Source organism: Parasteatoda tepidariorum, chromosome 1, assembly GCF_982258835.1.
Source record: "Parasteatoda tepidariorum strain Cologne lab strain chromosome 1, Ptep-v5.0, whole genome shotgun sequence".
Lineage (NCBI taxonomy): Eukaryota > Metazoa > Arthropoda > Arachnida > Araneae > Theridiidae > Parasteatoda > Parasteatoda tepidariorum.
In genome coordinates, this window is record NC_141755.1 from 10834788 (window position 1) to 10854555 (window position 19768).

At 29.1% G+C, this 19768-nt stretch overlaps 1 protein-coding gene across 1 annotated transcript in view; it reads left to right on the forward strand.

Annotated features, from left to right (window-relative positions):
- LOC107455277 (teneurin-m) overlaps positions 1 to 19768 on the forward strand; it is a 467942-nt gene that overhangs the window by 410972 nt on the left and 37202 nt on the right. Inside the window, exons 22-26 of the mRNA XM_016072782.4 lie at positions 5002 to 5251; positions 8252 to 8487; positions 9552 to 9706; positions 12552 to 13265; positions 17361 to 17697. Of these exons, the coding sequence (XP_015928268.2) occupies positions 5002 to 5251; positions 8252 to 8487; positions 9552 to 9706; positions 12552 to 13265; positions 17361 to 17697 (1692 nt within the window). The remainder of the gene's footprint in view (positions 1 to 5001; positions 5252 to 8251; positions 8488 to 9551; positions 9707 to 12551; positions 13266 to 17360; positions 17698 to 19768) is intronic.

A 19768-nucleotide genomic window follows, 5' to 3' on the forward strand; every position in this document is an offset into this window, starting at 1 on the left:
TGCAGATCTTTCAAAAATTCATTATATGCAATCATTTTGAATTCCAAGTGCTAACTTCAATTAAGACAAAAAAGTATGTTAGGGAAAATATGATAACTAACCATATTACACAGTATTTTAATTAGATTTTTTTGAAAACTGACGATTATTCTAATATAATTTAAAACAATAGCATTTTTATAACGCTGAAGAACTTGATGCCATATATTACATCAGTCAACAGGTTTTTTAATATTAATCACTCCTATCCTTTTGAATATCACTGTTTTTAATGACATACATCATAATCATTACATGTTTTGAAATAACTTCTTGAATTTCACATTTTAGTTTAATGAGTTCATGTAAGTATCTTTAATTTTAAGTATTCTGTCATCTTGAATATGAAGTAATATGCTTTAGTTCTAATCAAGTAAAAAAATGAATCTAGATAATTTGTATTCAAACCATTCTTAGTTTATATTTGACATCAAGTGCACGCTGAGAAAAAAAGTATGGTAAAATTACCAGAATATGGTAAAATGTAAAGTGTTTCTGTCTTTACGGGAACACAAAAAATCTGTGCAATTTTTACCGAAACACTCTGGTAATGAATTTGGGTAAATTAACAACAAAATAAGGCTTTAGAATCTGTAATAAAGTTTAGAAATTGAGGTAAAAAATTTGATAATTCTATTGTGATATCTTTGAACACGTAATAAAAACCATTTATTTGGTTAAATTTAATTTTCCGTTTTGTATTGTTTACTAAACATGTGGTACTCTATTTCTGAGAACTAGAATTTCCGAAAATCATTTGGCTTATGAGCGTTAACACGGTAAATCATAATTAACGGATGCATTAGATAATCCGTTAACATACCAAATAAAGAATTGACGTACCGTATATTTCAGTTTTTATTACCAGAATTATAGGGGACTTACCAGAAATGTCATTGCCATACATTTCAGCACCTTTGACAGAATTTTTTCTTCCATGAACTATTCAACAAAACTAAGCTTTTTTTGTGCTACTAGCTATTCAATGCAATTTACAGCCAATAAAACTATTAGCTATAAATTATTAAAAACTAACATAAAAATGAAACTGAAAAAAATAAAACTATTAAAAAAAGGAAACTATAAAAAAAATAAAACTATAACTATAAAAAATGTAACGATAAAAATTAACTATAAAATAAACAATCTAAAAATACTTGTTCTTACAAGGCAGTTAACAGGAAACCTTTTTTGTTATGAAATTATATAATTACTGTGTCTACTTCGAAGTAATTATAAAGTTATAAATTACAAAAAAGTAAAGGTTTTTACTCAGAATAATATGGTGTAATATGGTTATGATATATGATGTATATGGTTATGATATATTGTGTATGACTCCGACACAGAGAACTGTTTTCTGTTTTACAATTCTCGTCTTCAAAATCAATAATTATTTTTGCGTTTTAAGAAGCTGAATATAAAAGAAAAATTTAAATTTGTAAATCAGAAGGAAAAAAAACTCAGCCGCCGAAAAAAATAAAACTAATGACCAAATAAAATTAATCAACTCCATAGCTCTGTAATTTTGAACCCGATCCAATAGACAAAGGAACGCCTGGATTAATCATTGGGACAAACTGGCCTTCTGATGGAACATGATGAGGAAAACCGAGAAAACCTCCCACGGTTAGCTCGAAGGGAAGGAGATTCGAACCTATGATCTTTCTACCACTGAGGGTATTTTACATCAGCACTGTGGTCGATGCGAGCCTGTGGCAGAATTCGGGCCACCATCCACGACTGGAATTCGAACCTGGGTTACCTAATTGAGAGGTGTATGTTAAATCCTCTCAAAAACCGCAGCTCAAAATTAGTCAGTTGTGGTTAATCTAACACAATTAAAATTAATAAAACACAAACGCTAGATTTTAAGAATCTCTATCACAAAAATGGACCTGAATCACTCTTCAAATAAGACGCCTTCATACGTACCAACAAGGTACAAAAAATTTGACTGATATTTTATAAATATTTTAATCTTCCAGAAAGAAACCACGGTTTCTATATGCTCTAAAAATGTGTCCGGGTACAAGTTAAAAATTTAGAATGCTTTTATAAAACGTTTTCTCACAAATAAATTGTACTAATCGTTTTAAGCCTTCCAATGAATCAACAAACTCAAAGGTTATCGAAAAAGAATTAATCATGAGAATTACTGAAGGCTTCGTCATTATGCCTCATTATGTGCATTGAGAGAGGATTTTAATTATCAAATTCAAATGCAAAAACTAAACTTTTTTTCAGTCTTTTATCTCCGATACAATAGCTTGACATTAAATAAACATGATTTTGCTATATCATGTCATTTGTCACAATTTTTATACATTAACAGTGGTTGCTAAACACTGGCCACTTCTATGTTTTAGGACTTTTAATTAACAGATTTGTCGTCTTCAAGTTATTTTTGAGCATGTAGATAGTTCAAATGTTCTTAAGAAGCATATTTGCATCCATTTGTTCAATTACTATTTATTCAATTTTTAGAACAAATTTTAAAGGCGTTTTTTTTATAATACATTTATTTTATATCTGACAAACGCAATTTTTTTTACATAATAACATTTAAAATAGTTTTTTTCGAAATTTATAAGGCAACTCAGAAACATAGTTGAGGCTTTTAAGAAATCGTAGTAAAATGACAGGCTGTTCTACTTTTTTGGAAATAATTAATCATACTTCTGAACATTTTTAAACGTTTTTATTAATCGTACACCTTGGAAAAAATTATTCATATGTTTTTGATTAATTATGCGTTGGGATTACTTACGAAGTTTGAACATATTTCAAAACAATATAGGACTTTAAGTATTCCATTATTTTCAAGTGATTTTACTCTATTCGAAAGAAAAATCTACTTTAGTCTAGAGAAATTGCAATATTAGTCACATTCAATGTAGCTAATAATGTAAGGCAAAGTTTTATACGGAAAACACAGAAAAAATTATAAATTTATCAATCTATTTTTCTTAAATCTTTCAATCATGATGTTCTTACGACTCGTGTACGCACTTTTGAACGATACTTTTGTACGATAATATTCAAACACAAAACAATAATATCAACCAACAAAAAAAAAGCTTCTATAAATTAATAAAAATTACAAATTGCAATTTTGAAAAGCATTTTGTCTTATTTATTATTATGTATTTTAACTAAACATTAAGTATTTTAAACTAAACCAATTTTAATATTAAATCCATTTATAGATAATAATTGTGTGATTTCAGATCAAGTAATTAAATGTATTTTATGTTAAAAACTAAAATACGATTAAATTGTTAATAAGATAGCTTTTATATAAGATGAAACATTTTATGGTTATACCAACCAAATTTGCATCCGAATTATTTCAATTAAATTCATAAGATTTCTAGTAATTTTCCGACTTAAATTCATTAATTTTGAAACATATTTATGTATACTAATATGCTAAATTGCTATCTTAATAACGCAATTAATTAAAACCTAACATTCAGAAGGTCGACACTTACTATTTACCCTCAAACATGTATAAATGTATTAAATTTTAAGCTAATGTAACGATACAGAGATATTTAATTAAATTTTCCTCTTCTCCAATTCAAAGACAAATGAAGTAAGGAATTAAAGAGTAAAGCAGCAATATTAATTTAGAAATCAATTTTAAGTTTTCTCATACTTGTGATTCTGTGCTAGACAGAGGTGAAATATAAATAATCAAAGAGGGTTATTTAAAGTCAACTTAATTACAAAGAAAAAAGATGAGTATTTTAATAATTTTAATGAAATCATTAAAATACTCATCACACGAAGTAAATTTTATGCGTTTTTTAAAATTTCCTTAATGGAGTCTGTTTAAAACATAATATAAAATTCTCATCCTGTCATGGATCCCGAAATGATCACTGATTTAAGAAGTGAAATTAAAAAAACTTTAAAAAAAATTTGAAAAATTAGTTAAGGATGTGTCGCGTTCTGCTAAACATACCATTTTGTTTGTTCTCAAGAAGTTTAAAAATTTAAAATTTGTGCCTATGTTCGTTTACATATGGTTGTTCTAGATGTTAGTCATCTGTTGCAATCCTTGAAATGCAACAGATGATTTCCATCTGTTGCATTTCGAGGATTAATTTCGGAAGATCAATAACAGGGGAAACTCTTTCACCCCCACGGAGAATCAGTGAAGATGGGCCGTTGGAAAGATGGAAAAATAGTTACTGCATGTATACATTTTCATTTTTCTGAGAATCAGCTTTAATGGGCAAATGCAATCAATAGTTTTTGAACTAGCAATCGAATTGTACTTCTTTTGCTATATCACACTAATTAAACATTTTCTGGACTTTATAATTTGCACTTCGTAATTTCAAGCTCTAGTCCTTTTAGATTTTGAACCACAAAGAAAAATGTAAAGTAAAACAGAAATAATTGAGAACAAATTTAAAAATAAAGAACACTTTGAAGCGCAATAACTTTCGAACAAATTGAAATTTAAAAAAAGAAAATTTGCGTTAAGTTCATAATCAAGTATTACCCTTTTTAGCATTTAAATCTGTATTTGTATTCCTGGGTCCCCTATGGTATTTTTCCAACAAGTTTACAGTTAACATTTCTCTTACTAATTATCGATTGTTCTTTTATTTTAATGCATCTTAATCCCCATATTTTTTGTTCTTTAAGCCTTAATAATTTCAAATTTCTAAGTCTTAGACTTTTTGCGCAGTAAAACTATATACAACATTGATGTGAACCCAATGCAGTGACATCAAAGGCACTTATTTTTTAATATAGAGAAACAATGTAATACTTTTCCTGCTGTGTCAGATTTAAAATATATTTTGAATTATTGCGTAACAAGTAATGTAAAATTATTGGATTGATGTAAAATTATCAATGCACAATGAATAAACTATTCAATTTTTCAGTTATTGTGTTACAAGTAATGTGCATCTTAAAAGCGTCACTTATAAATCTTTACAGGCATTCTACAAAAAGGAGATGGAAATAATATTTACTTAAAAAACAAACCGAAACTCTTACTGACAAAAATGGGAGACGGTCAGCAAAGACCTCTCCAATGTCAAAGATGTAACGGTTTGGCAAGAGCTCAAAGATTGCTGGCACCAGTAGCTCTAGCAAGTGGACCAGATGGAACAATTTATGTAGGAGATTTCAATCTAATACGTAAAATAACAACTGATGGTCAAGTTACGACAGTTGTTGAACTTAGGTAAGAGATTTCATGGGATTTTTTTGTGAGGATAAAGCTATTGTAAATTTTCTTTTTTTATTAATTAAAAATGTTTGAAATTAATAAAAATTAATAAGAAATGCTTAGGAGGATACTTAAAACTTTACTATTAAAGACAAGTTTATTTTACTGTACATACAAAATTACAATCCATTAGTTTGCTTTTTATAGAAAATTCAAAGTTTTCTTTTGTTGATATTTATGCTGATTTCTTTTTAAACATGGAGGAAATAATTGTATTACAACAAAGTTGCCGAAAACAGTATTTCCATTATACGTGTAAAAACTAATTTTAGCGTAGGAATAACACTGTTCACTATGAAAGATTCCAGATCAAATTACGGTACAAAGTACCGGCACTTCGGTGAATCATCCGTAAAAAATTCATTTTTACAGTTAAATGCTATACCTTAATTTTTACAGTAATATTTATTTAATTAGAGATATTCACTGATACACTACTGTTAAAAATATGGTGTATTAGAATTTTTCCAGTATCATGTTCCGTTGAAAAGGAATTTTACAGTACAAAATGTTTCGGCATGTACAAGCGTACACATATTGATACCGATTGCACGCATATTGATCCGGATCTATATAGCAAAAGTGCATATTACTGCTACAGTGCATATCACTGCAAACACTTTATTTTAATTTATTACAAAACTATAGAAGCCAATAACCGTTAATAACATTGTGATTTAGTTTCATTGTAATTATATCTCGGTTGTGTTCATATATTCAAAAGATACCATTAGAACGTTTTAATTTATGAATTGAGACTTGATAGCAAATAATACATATATAAATAACATGATTATTATCTTATCATATACTCTACTTTCTGAAGGAGGAGCGCTTTTATTGCGTTTTTTCCTTTAAGTGGTGGTCAATTGTAACAGGGTACGATTGTAACAGAGCAAAAATTTCGAGTGTCGGGTTCTAGATTTGGTTCCTAGGTGGTGCACAAGATGTATTTAATAAATCTACATGTACATCCCTGCTGGCAAAAATTTTTATGTACTTTTGAAAGAGTTACATTGCAAAAGATATTTTTGCGCTATGTAAGTACTTTTTTTGGTATTAGAATACTATATTGTAACAAAGTAATTTTGTTTAAACAAATAAAAATTATTGACCGTATATGTAAGTGGACACCTTAATTGACATTTCAAAATAAAAAAGATTAGTTTTGTTAATTAACTAGCATTGTTTTTTAACAAATAAAGCTGAAATGGCGTCTTGGGGACAAATGTAACAATAAGTAAAGGGACGAATGTAACAGCTGAAAATAAATAATCTTATGTTTACAAACCATTACTTAACTCTTTAAATACCACCAATAGTTTCCTATATCATTTATATTATGTTGCATGTGCATTATTTTATTTAACACGTTTCGCAGCATAAATTAAAATGTTTAACCCCTTAAAGTTAAAGGTTTAACCCTTTAGGTCTCTGTTCATTATTATTTTTACTCCTAAAATATCACTACTATTTTGATCAATAAAAAAATATATCACAACTATGATAATATGTATAATTAACTATGTTTTAGTTGAATTTAAGAACTGTTACAATTGACCCAGTAAGTGGGGACAATTGTAACAAGTGCACGACTGTCAAAAATTGTTAATAACTAATATAATAAGATTTAAAATAAGGTATTTATTTTTTTTCTAGTAGAGGATAGTCTATTTTACTCGTCTGTCAATTAATACTAATAATATATTTCATTTTTTGTTAGTTAAAAACAGTTAAGTAAAAATGTCACAATTTACCCCACTCTCCTCAACTGTCTGGCAATCACGAGATGAGACTGATGTAAATCTCATAAAGAATTCATCTCGTAATTGTAAGATAGTACTTGTTTACCTTAAATCACCAGTAGAGGCATTTAAGACAGATTTTTACTACGGCAAGTAACTTAGCACACGTAAACTTGTACTGAGTCATTGAAAATAAATGCTCACTGCAAATTATCAACTATATAATAACAGAGCAACAGAAGTATCATTAAAATTCAATAATTTTATACAGAAAATGAACTAAACAGAAATTTTGCATAACTATTTAACGAGGAACATAAAAACTTGGAGTTATACTCTGTTGCAAGTTAAGAAGAAGGACTATGCTCTCCATAGGTACTCCATAGGGATGCAAGCAGGCTCTCTTCATAGGGACTACGGTAAGAGCCTGTTTGCATCTAAGTGCACGCTAAATGAATGTAAAGCTCACAGTGCGAGCGTGCATCAATATCCCCAACTCCTGAAATTACGTTGTAAAGTCTCTTTTTTGCTTGCTTTCGTATTATTATTAGTAATAGTTATTAACAATAATTAATTATCAAGTAATACGAATTAATAAAAATGATGTCTAAACCGAATAGTGGTAACGAATAATGAAGCATAACCATGAACTCATTTAAAGAAACTTAGAAAAGAATAATAAATATTGTTTCTTGCAGACGATTTTCTTCTACAGCGAAGCAAAAATAAAAATTCTTTATCTCTCATTTGATTTGTTAAGAGCATGTTTGCATAAGATGTGCCATTTTTAGTGGTTCAATCAAATCCAATGGTCTCTCAACGTCATATAGTATCACGTCATATAATATCATGTTTCTTTTTCAAGAACGAATGTTCTCCTTATTTATCGAAATCTGTTTGCCAAATCTAGGATTCCAGTAAGGACATGAAGCTATAACTTTTATTTAAATAAATTCTATAATATATACCGTAAAAGATAGTGCGAATTAAATTTTAAAACTTTCTTTTTTTCTTTTTTTGAAAGCATATTTGTATAATTCGATGACGAAATAAAACGGAACTATCTGCACTCGCGAATGATTATTTAAATACAGTGCCGCAGTAATCTTTTCTTAACTTACTATAGAGTATAGGAAATATTTTTAGAAACTGCGTAAGCTATGAAAATAAATTGAACATATCAAGTAAAGATCTTCTCTTTTTTTTACAGTCCGGCTCAGGTATCGTACAGTTATCATTTGACTGTGGGTCCCGTGGATGGCCACTTATATATTTCTGATCCTGAACAACACCAAATTTTGCGCACCATTTCTATGTCAGAGGCAGCAGGCACTAAGAATAACACAGAAGCAGTGGTTGGCAGTGGAGAAAAATGTTTACCCAGGGATAAGGATCAATGCGGTGATGGCAGACTAGCCAAAGATGCCAGGCTTGCATACCCAAAAGGTATAAAATTTCAATTTTTATTTTCATTGCATAGGAGTTTAGAATGCTGTTTTCCAAAGAATATTAAACTCGACGCAAATGGGCTGACTGTTTAGGTTTGAATGTTTCTGCTTGCCTTGTAAATAAGGTGATTTCTGAAGTAAGGAAAAAAGTTCAACCGGTTCTATTATGTAACAATCTCTGCTTTGTGTATCTTCAAGAAAAGAAATAACCCTTCGCATGCTTCAGAATCAGTTTAGGTTTATATTCGGAACAAAGATAACGACTTTTTAGGAGAAAATATTAATATTTTTGCTTTAAGTTTGATTAACAATTAACAAACAATCGGTTAACAATTAACTTACTTATTAAAAAACCTCATTTACTTCAAAAACTTGCCAAACGCTTTTTCTCTGATTTACCCTTCTCGGCTACATTGGTTTTTCCTGTTCTGTTCCTTTTTTTTAAATTTTTTTTTTAACTTTTGGCTACTGCGTTTTTCAAGCTTTATAACACACCTTCATTTTCTTTCTTTTTTTGTAGCAACTTTACGTTCTATATCTCAAATCACTTTTGCTTCCTCGCATTCACATCTGACAAATTTTTGAGCACTTGAAACACGTCAACTTCGACATTTCCATTTGCATATTTTCGACAAAAAATAAAGCTTCATAATGAGTTATATCTTTTGCTCTATAGCTATGAACTATAACTTCCACTTCAGTGTCTGGGACTTACTCTTTCAATCAACTAATTAAATAAAAAGTTGCGATTTCGTTACCTAGTTTTATATTACTAATAAATTTCGTGGTACACTACATTAAAAAAAATTAGTTTGAAAATTCATTGTGTTAATTTGAGAGATGTTAAAAAGTTCAAACTGAATAGAAGAGTTGTAAAGAAATTTTGTCTGTATAAAAATTATCTATTGTTTTAATCCAAGTATGTACATCATTCAAATCACCTTAAATCAAAAAACCATGTTTTTTTCTTTAAAAAGTATCTGGAATGTATTGTTACATGTTTGAAAAATACTTCTACTCTTACAATCCATAAATTTCTAATATCCATTACCTTTTTTTTAGGAATTGCCATAACTAAAGACGGTGAAATATATATTGCTGATGGTACCAATATCCGCTTTGTTGATACAAGAGGAATTATACATACTTTAATAGGAGACTATTTTCATAAAAGTTGGAGACCAATTCCATGTTATGTTACTTTAAGTTTATCGCAGGTAAATAGTTACTAATGTACATTACGCAAAATAAGAAACGGGCCGCCTAGAACAACTTTTAATACAATAATCGGATCTTTAAGTTTTAGGACTCATTCGTAATGGTTTAGTGCTAATTAATTAGTGCAGATGATATTTCAGGTTATGAAATCAAACGCAAAAGCGTACTTCCTCTGAAAAAACGTGTCATTTTTTGACGAATTCAGATTTCGAATCCCAAAAATATGGGGGAAGCCGCATTCTGGGAAATAGGGTCCCAATACTTAGGTCAGTAGAGCCATCCAAAGTTTGGACCCCTTAATAATTAACGTTACTTTTCGTGTATTTCCCCGCATCTCGAGAAATTTTCAAACGAACTGAAAATCTTAGCACACAATTATAAAATTCGTTTATTTAAAGGTAATTTCATATAAAAGAAAATATTCTAGTAAATATTGATTATATTTTATTATTTTATTTAATAATGGTGGAAAAGAGTTTGCATTATAAGGTACACTATTTTTTACATCATTTCAAGGAATTCAACTTCACTTAGCAAAACACAAAATTTGAGCAAAATCGGTCAATTGTTCCTGAGAAATCAAATTTTAAGAATACGACCTTTCTGAAATTAAATTTCTCAGGAACTATTCGACCAATTTCACTAAAAGTTTGCATTTCCAGTTGTAAAATTGCATTCTTTAAAATGATATAAAGAAATTTTATACCTTTTCTACATTTTTTGACAGTTATTATATAAAATAATAGAAAAATAATAATAAACATTTACTAAAAGCTCCTTTTTGCATGGGATTGTCTTTGGATAAACAAAATTTATAATTGTCTGCAAAAGTTTTTCAATCGAAATATGCAAAAAGTAAGATTAACATTATGGTTTTAAACTTTAAAACCGCTCTCCTAACCATACTATTAAGACCAAAATTCCCTGAGTGCGGTCCTATATTTTGGGGGTCAAAAATCCGAATCCCCCGAAAAAAAATTATCTTTATTCAAAATAAATACATTTTTGTGTCTGATTTCGTAACTTAAAATATCATCTGGAAAAATTTATTAACATCTTTATGAATCATTAAGATTGAGTCCTAAAATGCAAAGATCTGATTATTAAATCAAAAGTTATTCAGTTAGGTTCGTTCTTATTTTATGCAGTGCTAAATTTTCAGTAGGGTTTATTCCTGAAAAACTAAAGATTCCAACATTAAAACAATTCACCCGGAAGGATAATTAACAGTATTTAATTAGTAATTCTAAAACTATGTTTAAAGTAGAGTAATTACTTACTATCCTTGTATAATTTAATTTTTTGCTTCTTAGGAATTACAAATAATTGTATTTAAATAATTGTTAATAAATTTATTTAAGGAATTGAAAGTAATTGTATTTAAAGCAATACCAATATGAAAAAAGAATATTTTCTAAAATACGCACAAGTTAACTATTTTCAATTTTAAATATAATGCACAATTTTATGTTAGAAAATTAAACTTTAAAATTAAAGTTGACCGTATCTTAAAATACAAGACTAAAATGATTTTTTCATTAAATTTATCTTTTAAAAAGTGTTAATTGCACTTTATGTTTTGTAGCCTTTCAGTTTTCTTGCTTTCCAAGTCGGTAAATTAATAAATGTTTGAAAAAATTATTGAATTTTTAAAAGAATGTGGCATATTTTTCATATTTTAAGCTGAGAAATGAAATTCTTAGCTAACAAAATTTAAATTTAATAATTTTATCTTCAAAATTTATACAAAATTGGTACTATATTAAAAATTTTATACAATTTTTCCCAATCCTTTCCCAATCCTTGAAAATTTGCTTACTAAATTTATCATATTTCTTTCTTTCTCGTCTGTACTTTTAACCCCTTGAAGCAGAACTTTTTTTAATCTGATTTTTCATACTTTTTTCATCATTTTGTATTAGTTTAGGTCAAACTAAGTAAAAAATATCATATTTAGCATTCTAATAAACTATGATTTTTAAATACAGCATGAGACACCAATGTATTTTTCTGCGTTAAATGTAAATTCTTCCGAACACGGCTCACTTCCAAACAATATTTTTTTCCTAATTTGAGCTGATTCGCAGTTATTTAGATCCACGAGAGTTTGTTATTCATTATTGAAATTGTTGATGAATGAAACAAAAATTTTCCCTCTTATTTTTTGGATTTTATATTTTAAAAGAAACATAATTCTGATAATCCAACAGATTTTTTTGGTAACAATTAGACTGTTTTTTTTTTACAAATAAAACGTACCAAAATATAATTTTACTTGTAATAAGGGCGTCAGAAAAAATATGTAAAAGGGACAGCACTGTCCTTCTGCGTCAGAGGATTGGAACTTCATAAGTAAATACAAAGACGAGTTTTCAATCAGGTTGTAATATTCTTTTATGCATGCTTTTAACATGTATAACATGTTAAAAACGTGTATAAGAAGACACAAGTTTTAACATGTTAATGTAAGTAGTTTTAACATGTTAAGTAATTTTTAACATGTTAATGTTTTTATATATGTTTTTAACATGCATAAAAGTATACTTAAAACAGCACTATTACAGTAAAAATGTGATAGTAAAAACTCGTATTTTACGTGCATGAAGGTTCTTAAAATATTGCAAAAATATGCGTTAAATTCATAGTTAAAAACAGATAAATTTGTTTTAACAAATGTGGACTTATTTATGGCTTTATTTAAAATCATACGGACTTATACAAAAATAGACGTTGTGTAAGTTCAAATTTAAATATGAAATTTGTTGAACAACTGTTTTTAAACAAATCTATATTTGAAAACAAAAGGAGCTACAACTGTTAGCATGTTTATTTTTTTTAATTTAGGTCAATCTCAGATGGCCTACAGAGCTTTCGATCAACCCTTTGGATAGATCTCTACACATACTCGATGACCATCTAGTCTTGAAAGTAACTCCCGATAACCGTTTGAAAGTTGCTGTTGGCAGACCATTGCAGTGTCCAACCCAATCATCAACAAACAGCCGAGAAAAGAGTGATTTAGCCACAGATGTCTACTTGGAATCTCCTCAAAGTATAGCTTTTGCTCCTAACGGCGACCTATACATTGCAGAAAGCGATTCTCAAACTGTAAATCGAGTTAGAGTCATTGGCAGTGATGGTAGGATATCCAGATTTGCGGGTTCGGAATCCAAATGCAGTTGCTTAGACGAAAGCTGCTCTTGCTTTGATGAAGAGCATGTTCTAGCTGCAACCACGAAGTTGAGCACCATCTCTTCAATTACAGTTTCTCCAAATGGGTTATTACACATCTGTGATCAGGGTAATTTGAGGATACGTTCTGTGACTGCGTCATTACCTCAGTTGAATGATTTGAGTGAATATAACATCTACTCACCTGAATCGCAGGAAATTTATGTGTTCAATCGGCACGGACAGCATATAGCTACAAGAAATACAATTAGTGGGAAAGATGTGTACACTTTTTCCTACAATGTCAACACTAGTTTCGGAAAATTAAGCACAGTCACAGATGCGGCTGGAAACAAGATCTATATCCTCAGAGACTACAACAACCAGGTAAAATAGCTTAATCCTTATACATAAAATTACTACTATACTCCGTTGCAACATAAGAATAAACCATTGCTGTTTAGGATTTAAGGAATCATTCGCGACCAGTTTTATTTAGCTATTAAATTATATCATTATGGTTCCAAAGCAATATAAAAGCGTTTAATAGTTAAACTCGTCCGACAGAAATTTATTTTGTGCTTTTTTTTATAAGCAAAAAGAAGGCCGTGCTACGTCGTTTGAAGAGTTGGCGTTGATACTCGTTCGTGCTTGGAGTTTGGCATCCATTTAGCTTGCACTTATACGCAAACAGGCTCTCTTCATAGCGATAATGGTTTTTACTTAACTTGCAACAGAGTATAATTATTTTAAGGAAATGTAGTACGCATTTCCAAAATTTTCTCAAAAGTATATTTAGTTACTTACTTTTTTGAATTTTCGTGCTGATGTGCAAGTAAATAAATAACAAGTTTTTCCATTCACTTTCTTGGAGAAATTTTTTAAAAAAATTACGCAGAATTTTTTTTTTACTATAACGGAAATATTTTGCATTAATGTGGACATTTTTCTGCTTGTAATTTGAATAAAACTACCATGAATAGTTCTATTCTTATTCAGAATTTCGTTTATTATCATTTTAAAACTCCAAGAAATTCCCAAGTTGAAAAATGATTTTATTATTATTTTATTGATATTAAAAATATAAACCTAAGGGTAAATTTACTGACAAAAATGTGTATATTGCATGCAGTCACTGCTTTTGAGTATTTGTTATATATTACTTAAATAGGTTAAAACGTTATCATAGAGTAAAACACACTTAAAAATTTAGCATCACTTGAATTTAAACTCGAAGAAAATCGAAGCTAAGCCATATCTCACATATAAAAGAAGCAAATTTTTTGCTTGATATTTTTGCATTTGTCTAAAAATAAATATGTATCTTTTTTTTTCTTTTTAATTTTTGTGCTGTACTACATCTGAATAAATATATAAAATTTTCCATATAACTTCTTCAATACATATATCTTCCTTTTTTAAACATTCAGAGAAATCTTTAACTTAGATGTAACAGAAAATATTATGCTTTAATATAAACTATTTTTAATTTAATCTGAATAAAACTTCAACTAATATTTTATATTCAGTTTTTTTCGTATTAGCATTTAAAATATTTCAAAAATTTCTTAGCAGTGAAATACTTTTTTTTTTCTTTTTACAATTCAATAAATAAGCATCAAGATAATTTTTTTTAATATTTTCTGAAGACAAATTACAAATATCTAAATTAAAGACTTTCATTCATCAATGGTTTTTGGTATTCGTGGTATATACTGCTCAAAACAATTAAAGAATATTGTATTGTTTAGCATAAAATAACTTAATAAACATTTTTTTGGCATAAAATGGAAGAAGAGTCACAAATGAAAATTTTTCTCATTTTCAAACTTCGCAGTAGGTAAATTTTAAGTTTAACGTCGAGGACAACGCTTTAGCGGTAACGAATTTGATTTGATTTTCAACTTAATGTAAGACAAAGCGGGGAAAAATTATCGACATTCAGTAAGCGTGTTATTTCGATGAGTGCAATGTCTCAACAAACTGACCACAACACCTGCGCTTCGCTACTGGCACCACAATTTCGACACAAATTTTCCGAAAGCGCCTTCACTCCAGAGGTCTGTATGCAAGGCGACCAATGTTGTGTGTCACGTTAATATCAAGGCACCGTTTAGCCAGCAAGGAGTGGGCAACAGAGCATGTGAACTAGAGGAGAAATGAGTGGCGCAATATTGTTCTCTCTGACGAGTCCCGTTTTTCTGCTCATCCTGATAATATTTTTGCGTATTATGATGCGTATTTTTATCTTTAAGGAACGTGGCACTAGAAACTATCTACCGTTCCTTTCATGAAAGCGTGAGATTTAGTGTCGGGGTAATGGTCTACACTGGCATCTTCGTTGATGGATGCACCGATCTCCATATCATTCAAAATGGAGCTCTAACAGGTCCCCGATATAGGGATAAGATCCTGAGACCTATTTAGTCCCTTAAAAAGCAGCAATAGGAGAAGATTTCATGTTAATGGACAACAATTGCAGGTCACATTATGCTAACTTGGTGAATGATTTTCTTTTGGGGGAAGGAATCTTGCGAATGAATTGGCTGGCATGTTCTCCGTACATGAACCCAATCGAGCAAGTTCAGGACATTCTAGGCAGACAAATTGTTGGACGCCTACCACCCCACTAACTCTCCAAGAACTGGAAACAGCTCTTCTAGAGGAGTGGGACTGAATCCCCCTGCCCCTCATTAATATTCCCATTGATTCGATCCCTCAAATGTTTTCAACTTTGCTGGTCATCCGGGGAAACCATGCCCTCTACTAAAAACGATTTTCTTTTTAGGAAACGCCTTTTTTTTATTTGATTTACACGTATGCACAAACTGTGTTTTTTTTTTTCTTTTATACTCAAATACTCTATTGTTTTCCTTTTGTTTTTAATAAAACTTTTTAAAAAACGATAAACATCCGCTAAAATTCAAATTCACTCAATGTATCGGACTATCCCTAGGCCATGTCTCAAAGAACATTAAATTATTCAAGCTTAAGAGCGTGATTTGTGAGCGTCATATTTTATATATATTTTTTACCTCTGAAACCCTGATTAACGACCGCGAGTCTATCATAAAGATGCGTATTACGGTCATTTCCCTTTTTTAAAAAAACAGTATTCATCATGTCATTTTGTATATGGTGGGTAGTTTATTTCGTGTATATTTTGTAACATAGAGAAAATATGAATAAAAATTTATTATCATCGGGAGCTTTTTCCATAAAATTTTATTGAAATATTACTTTTGAAAAATTAAGCAAAAACCCCATCAAGTATTACCAAAATACTATGCATTTTAGTATAAATATATACATATACGAAATTTTAATGTGACATTAAAAAAAGAACTTCTTTTGGAGAAATACAATCTGATTTAATGTGTTGAAATAAGCATATGTTAAACATGTCATTTTCAATTTTGTAGCGAACAAAAAAAAATTAGCTGTGTTATACAATTTTTATTAGCGTTTGCTCCATTAATAATTTAAATAATCACATGTGTTTAAAATTTGATCAAACAAACAAAGCAGGAATCTTAAAGGTTTTGATTTTCTTTTTTTTCTTTTATGAAATCTTAACAATTTAGACTTTAAGCTCTTTCCTTTTTAGACTATTTATGGTTAGCAATTAACTAAATAATATCTGCTGATTAGATGACTAAGCGTCAAACTAAAACTACTTCGATGGAGCCTGACTTCAAAAATTTCATTAATTTGTTTTTAAATTTGGAAAATTTTCCATTTGTAAAAAAAAAAGTTAAAAATAACTTGTTTACTACCAAAAGAGAAATCTATAAATTTCTAACTCTTCTTTTAACTGTTTGCGTCATCGTCACACAAAAGGCTTTCAGTGCAATCGTTTATATTACACTGAGAAAAAAGTATGGTCAAAACTACCAGAATATGATGAAATTTGTTGTTTTAATAGCGCTAAGGGAACACTAATAATCATAGTACTTTTTACGGAAACACTTCGATAATTTCTAGCAATGAAATATGATTTTAAAACATGTGTTTAAGTTTGGTAAATGTGGCAAACTTCGGTAATTTATACCTTAAAGGATGGAATAAAAGTCATTTATGCGGTTAAGTTTACTTTTCAGCTTCGTATTTTTTTCTAAATGTGTGGTAATATGAGCTAGAATTTTGAAAATCAAAATTTCCGGTAAACCGCTACAATTAGAAAGATGAATGGTTTAAATGCCGTATATTTAGATTTTACTATCAGAAGAAAGTTTTCTTAGCAAAAATGTAATTACCATACAAATACGGTGATTTTACCAGAATTTTTTTTCTTTGTGTAAAAAATAAAGATTATACTTTACCTTTAATTCCTACCTGCAAGCTTGCATTTGGCGAAAACTATAAATTCCTTACTCTCATTTTCACTGTTTGCGTCCTATCGTTCGCACAAGACACGTTAAATTCAATCGTTTAATTAATATTCAAAGAATACTTCAGCATTGGCTTAATCCTCTGTTTCAGGTGAACAATATTGAGAATACCCAGGGAGGTAAATGTCGATTAGAAGTGTCTCGTATGATGATGCTTCAGAGCTTCACAACACCGTCCAATTTCAAAACGACATTCGACTACCACGGAAGTACCGGTCTTCTCCGAAGTAAAGAGGACAGCACCGGAAAATCATACATTTACAACTTCGACGAGTATGGTCGTTTGACAGAATCCATAACTCCCAGTGGTCAAGTTATACGTCTCACTTATAATCTGAGTCTCAAAGGAGCATCGGTCACTATCACCAGGAATGACAAGGATCCGGTAGCATTACTTATTAAAGGGTCCGACGTTACGATGAAAATAGGTGAGTACATATTTATACCTAACATACATTTCAAGAAGTTGTTTCTGCAATGAAACAATTATTGTTCCATAATGTTTAAAAACCTAATCCTTTTTCTAAAAAAAAAAATCGTCTGGTTTAACCCACTGACGATTCTACACGTAAAAAGCCGTGTTTTAACATGTAATCTTCTCCGCATAGCAAAACCGTTCTTCTCTATTATTAGATAGGAAAATAGTGTATTAGGGAGAAAAATTCTCCCGATTTTGACCGTTTGCTAATTCAATAATGCTTTGTGAATTTTTGAGATCTCTCTTCTGGAGTCAATACAAACTGAGAAAAAAATACGATAAAAACTACCAGAATATGGTAAAATTTAGCTTATTTCAGTCTCTCTGGGACCAACAAAAGCTCGGTAATTTTTACCGAAGTGTTTTGGTAATTATTTTCGTAAATTTGACAATAAAATACGGTGTCATCATATATAATAAATTTTGGTAATTTTATCATGATAACTTTGATCATGGTATATAAAAAACATTTATTCGGTTAAATTTACTTTTCAGTTTAAGTTTTGGAAACCAATTACTTTAGGTAAACCCTTATCTTGTGAACGGAAAATATTGTATATTTTGGTTATATAACCAGAGTTAGGGTTTACTTAACAGAAATGTCATTACCATACAATACGGTAATCTTATCAAAATTTTTATCTGTGTTGCTTAAAAGAAATTTCAAAAGTGATGATTTCTACGGTAGTCAGGAAAAAATATACTGTTAAGTGATATTTATGTAATGACTCGTACGACGAGCACTTTCACGAAAAATTCTATTTTGGCTTGAAAATGATAATTTATTTATAGCATCAAAATATTGTTTAAAACTATTTGATCCAATGAGTGTAACATTTATAAATATGAACAAAATATAAATTCATAAAAAAAAAATTTTGAGTTTGGTTATAATCATATACATTCAAAAATGGACTATATTTTATACAAATTTATATAAATTTAGTTCTTATATTTTGATTAGCCAGAGGCAAATCCTACCAACTACAGTTACTTGGACAATGTCATAAGATTATTTTCACAAGTAGTCAAAGCAAAATGGCCATCATCCATAACAAAACTGAAAGCGGAATTGAATGTATGAGATACAATAAATTCCTCATCATATGACAACACTACGTAAATAAACACAATATAAACACAAAGATTTTTTTTTCTTTTTTATTTATAATATAAAAGATAAAAGAAAAAAAAAGAAAAAAAAAGAAGAAAAAAAAAATATATATATATATATATATATATATATATATATATATATATATATATATATATATATATATATATATATATATATATATATATATATATATATATATATATATATATATATATAAGTTCAAAATGAAGAATAAAACAAAGAAAAATTATAGACATATGAAAAAAAGGGGGTGGGAAAAAATAAGTAAAAAATAACAAACAACATTTTATTAAAAAAAAAAAATTAAATTTTAATTAAAAAACCGGAAAAAAAGCCGGAAAAAAAGATATAATCTTTTCTTCAGCCCACACGATTATATCTGCAAAACAGAGTGCTTTCTGATATTGTATCAATAAAGCCAAAGCAAAATTTTTTTTTACAATAGTGTGAGGAGCACTCAAAAAAAAAATTTTTTTAATAAAATAACTACAAATAAAATAGATCATAAAAAGTAAAAATAACATGTAAAAACTGATAATAAAATAAAATAAAAGAAAAAGAAAAACGCATTAAAAAGGGGGAACTATAAAGCGAGTAGCAAAATCATAACAACTTACATGGACGGAAATTTTTCAAGAATGATTTAAAAATGTTTTCGCAGAAAGATTGCCAGATTACAAAATATGAAAACAAAAGATGAAAACAAAAGCGCAAATTGAGTGTAACAAGAGGGTTTTAAAGTGTCGTTCTTACTGCACTGCTGAAGTGATTTGTTATTATGAGTTTTGATTTGTTAGTTACCATGGATGGGCCCGAAATGGATGTGCGCAAGGTAATATTATACTGGATAATTTTACAAATTGATCATAAATAGTTTTAGAAG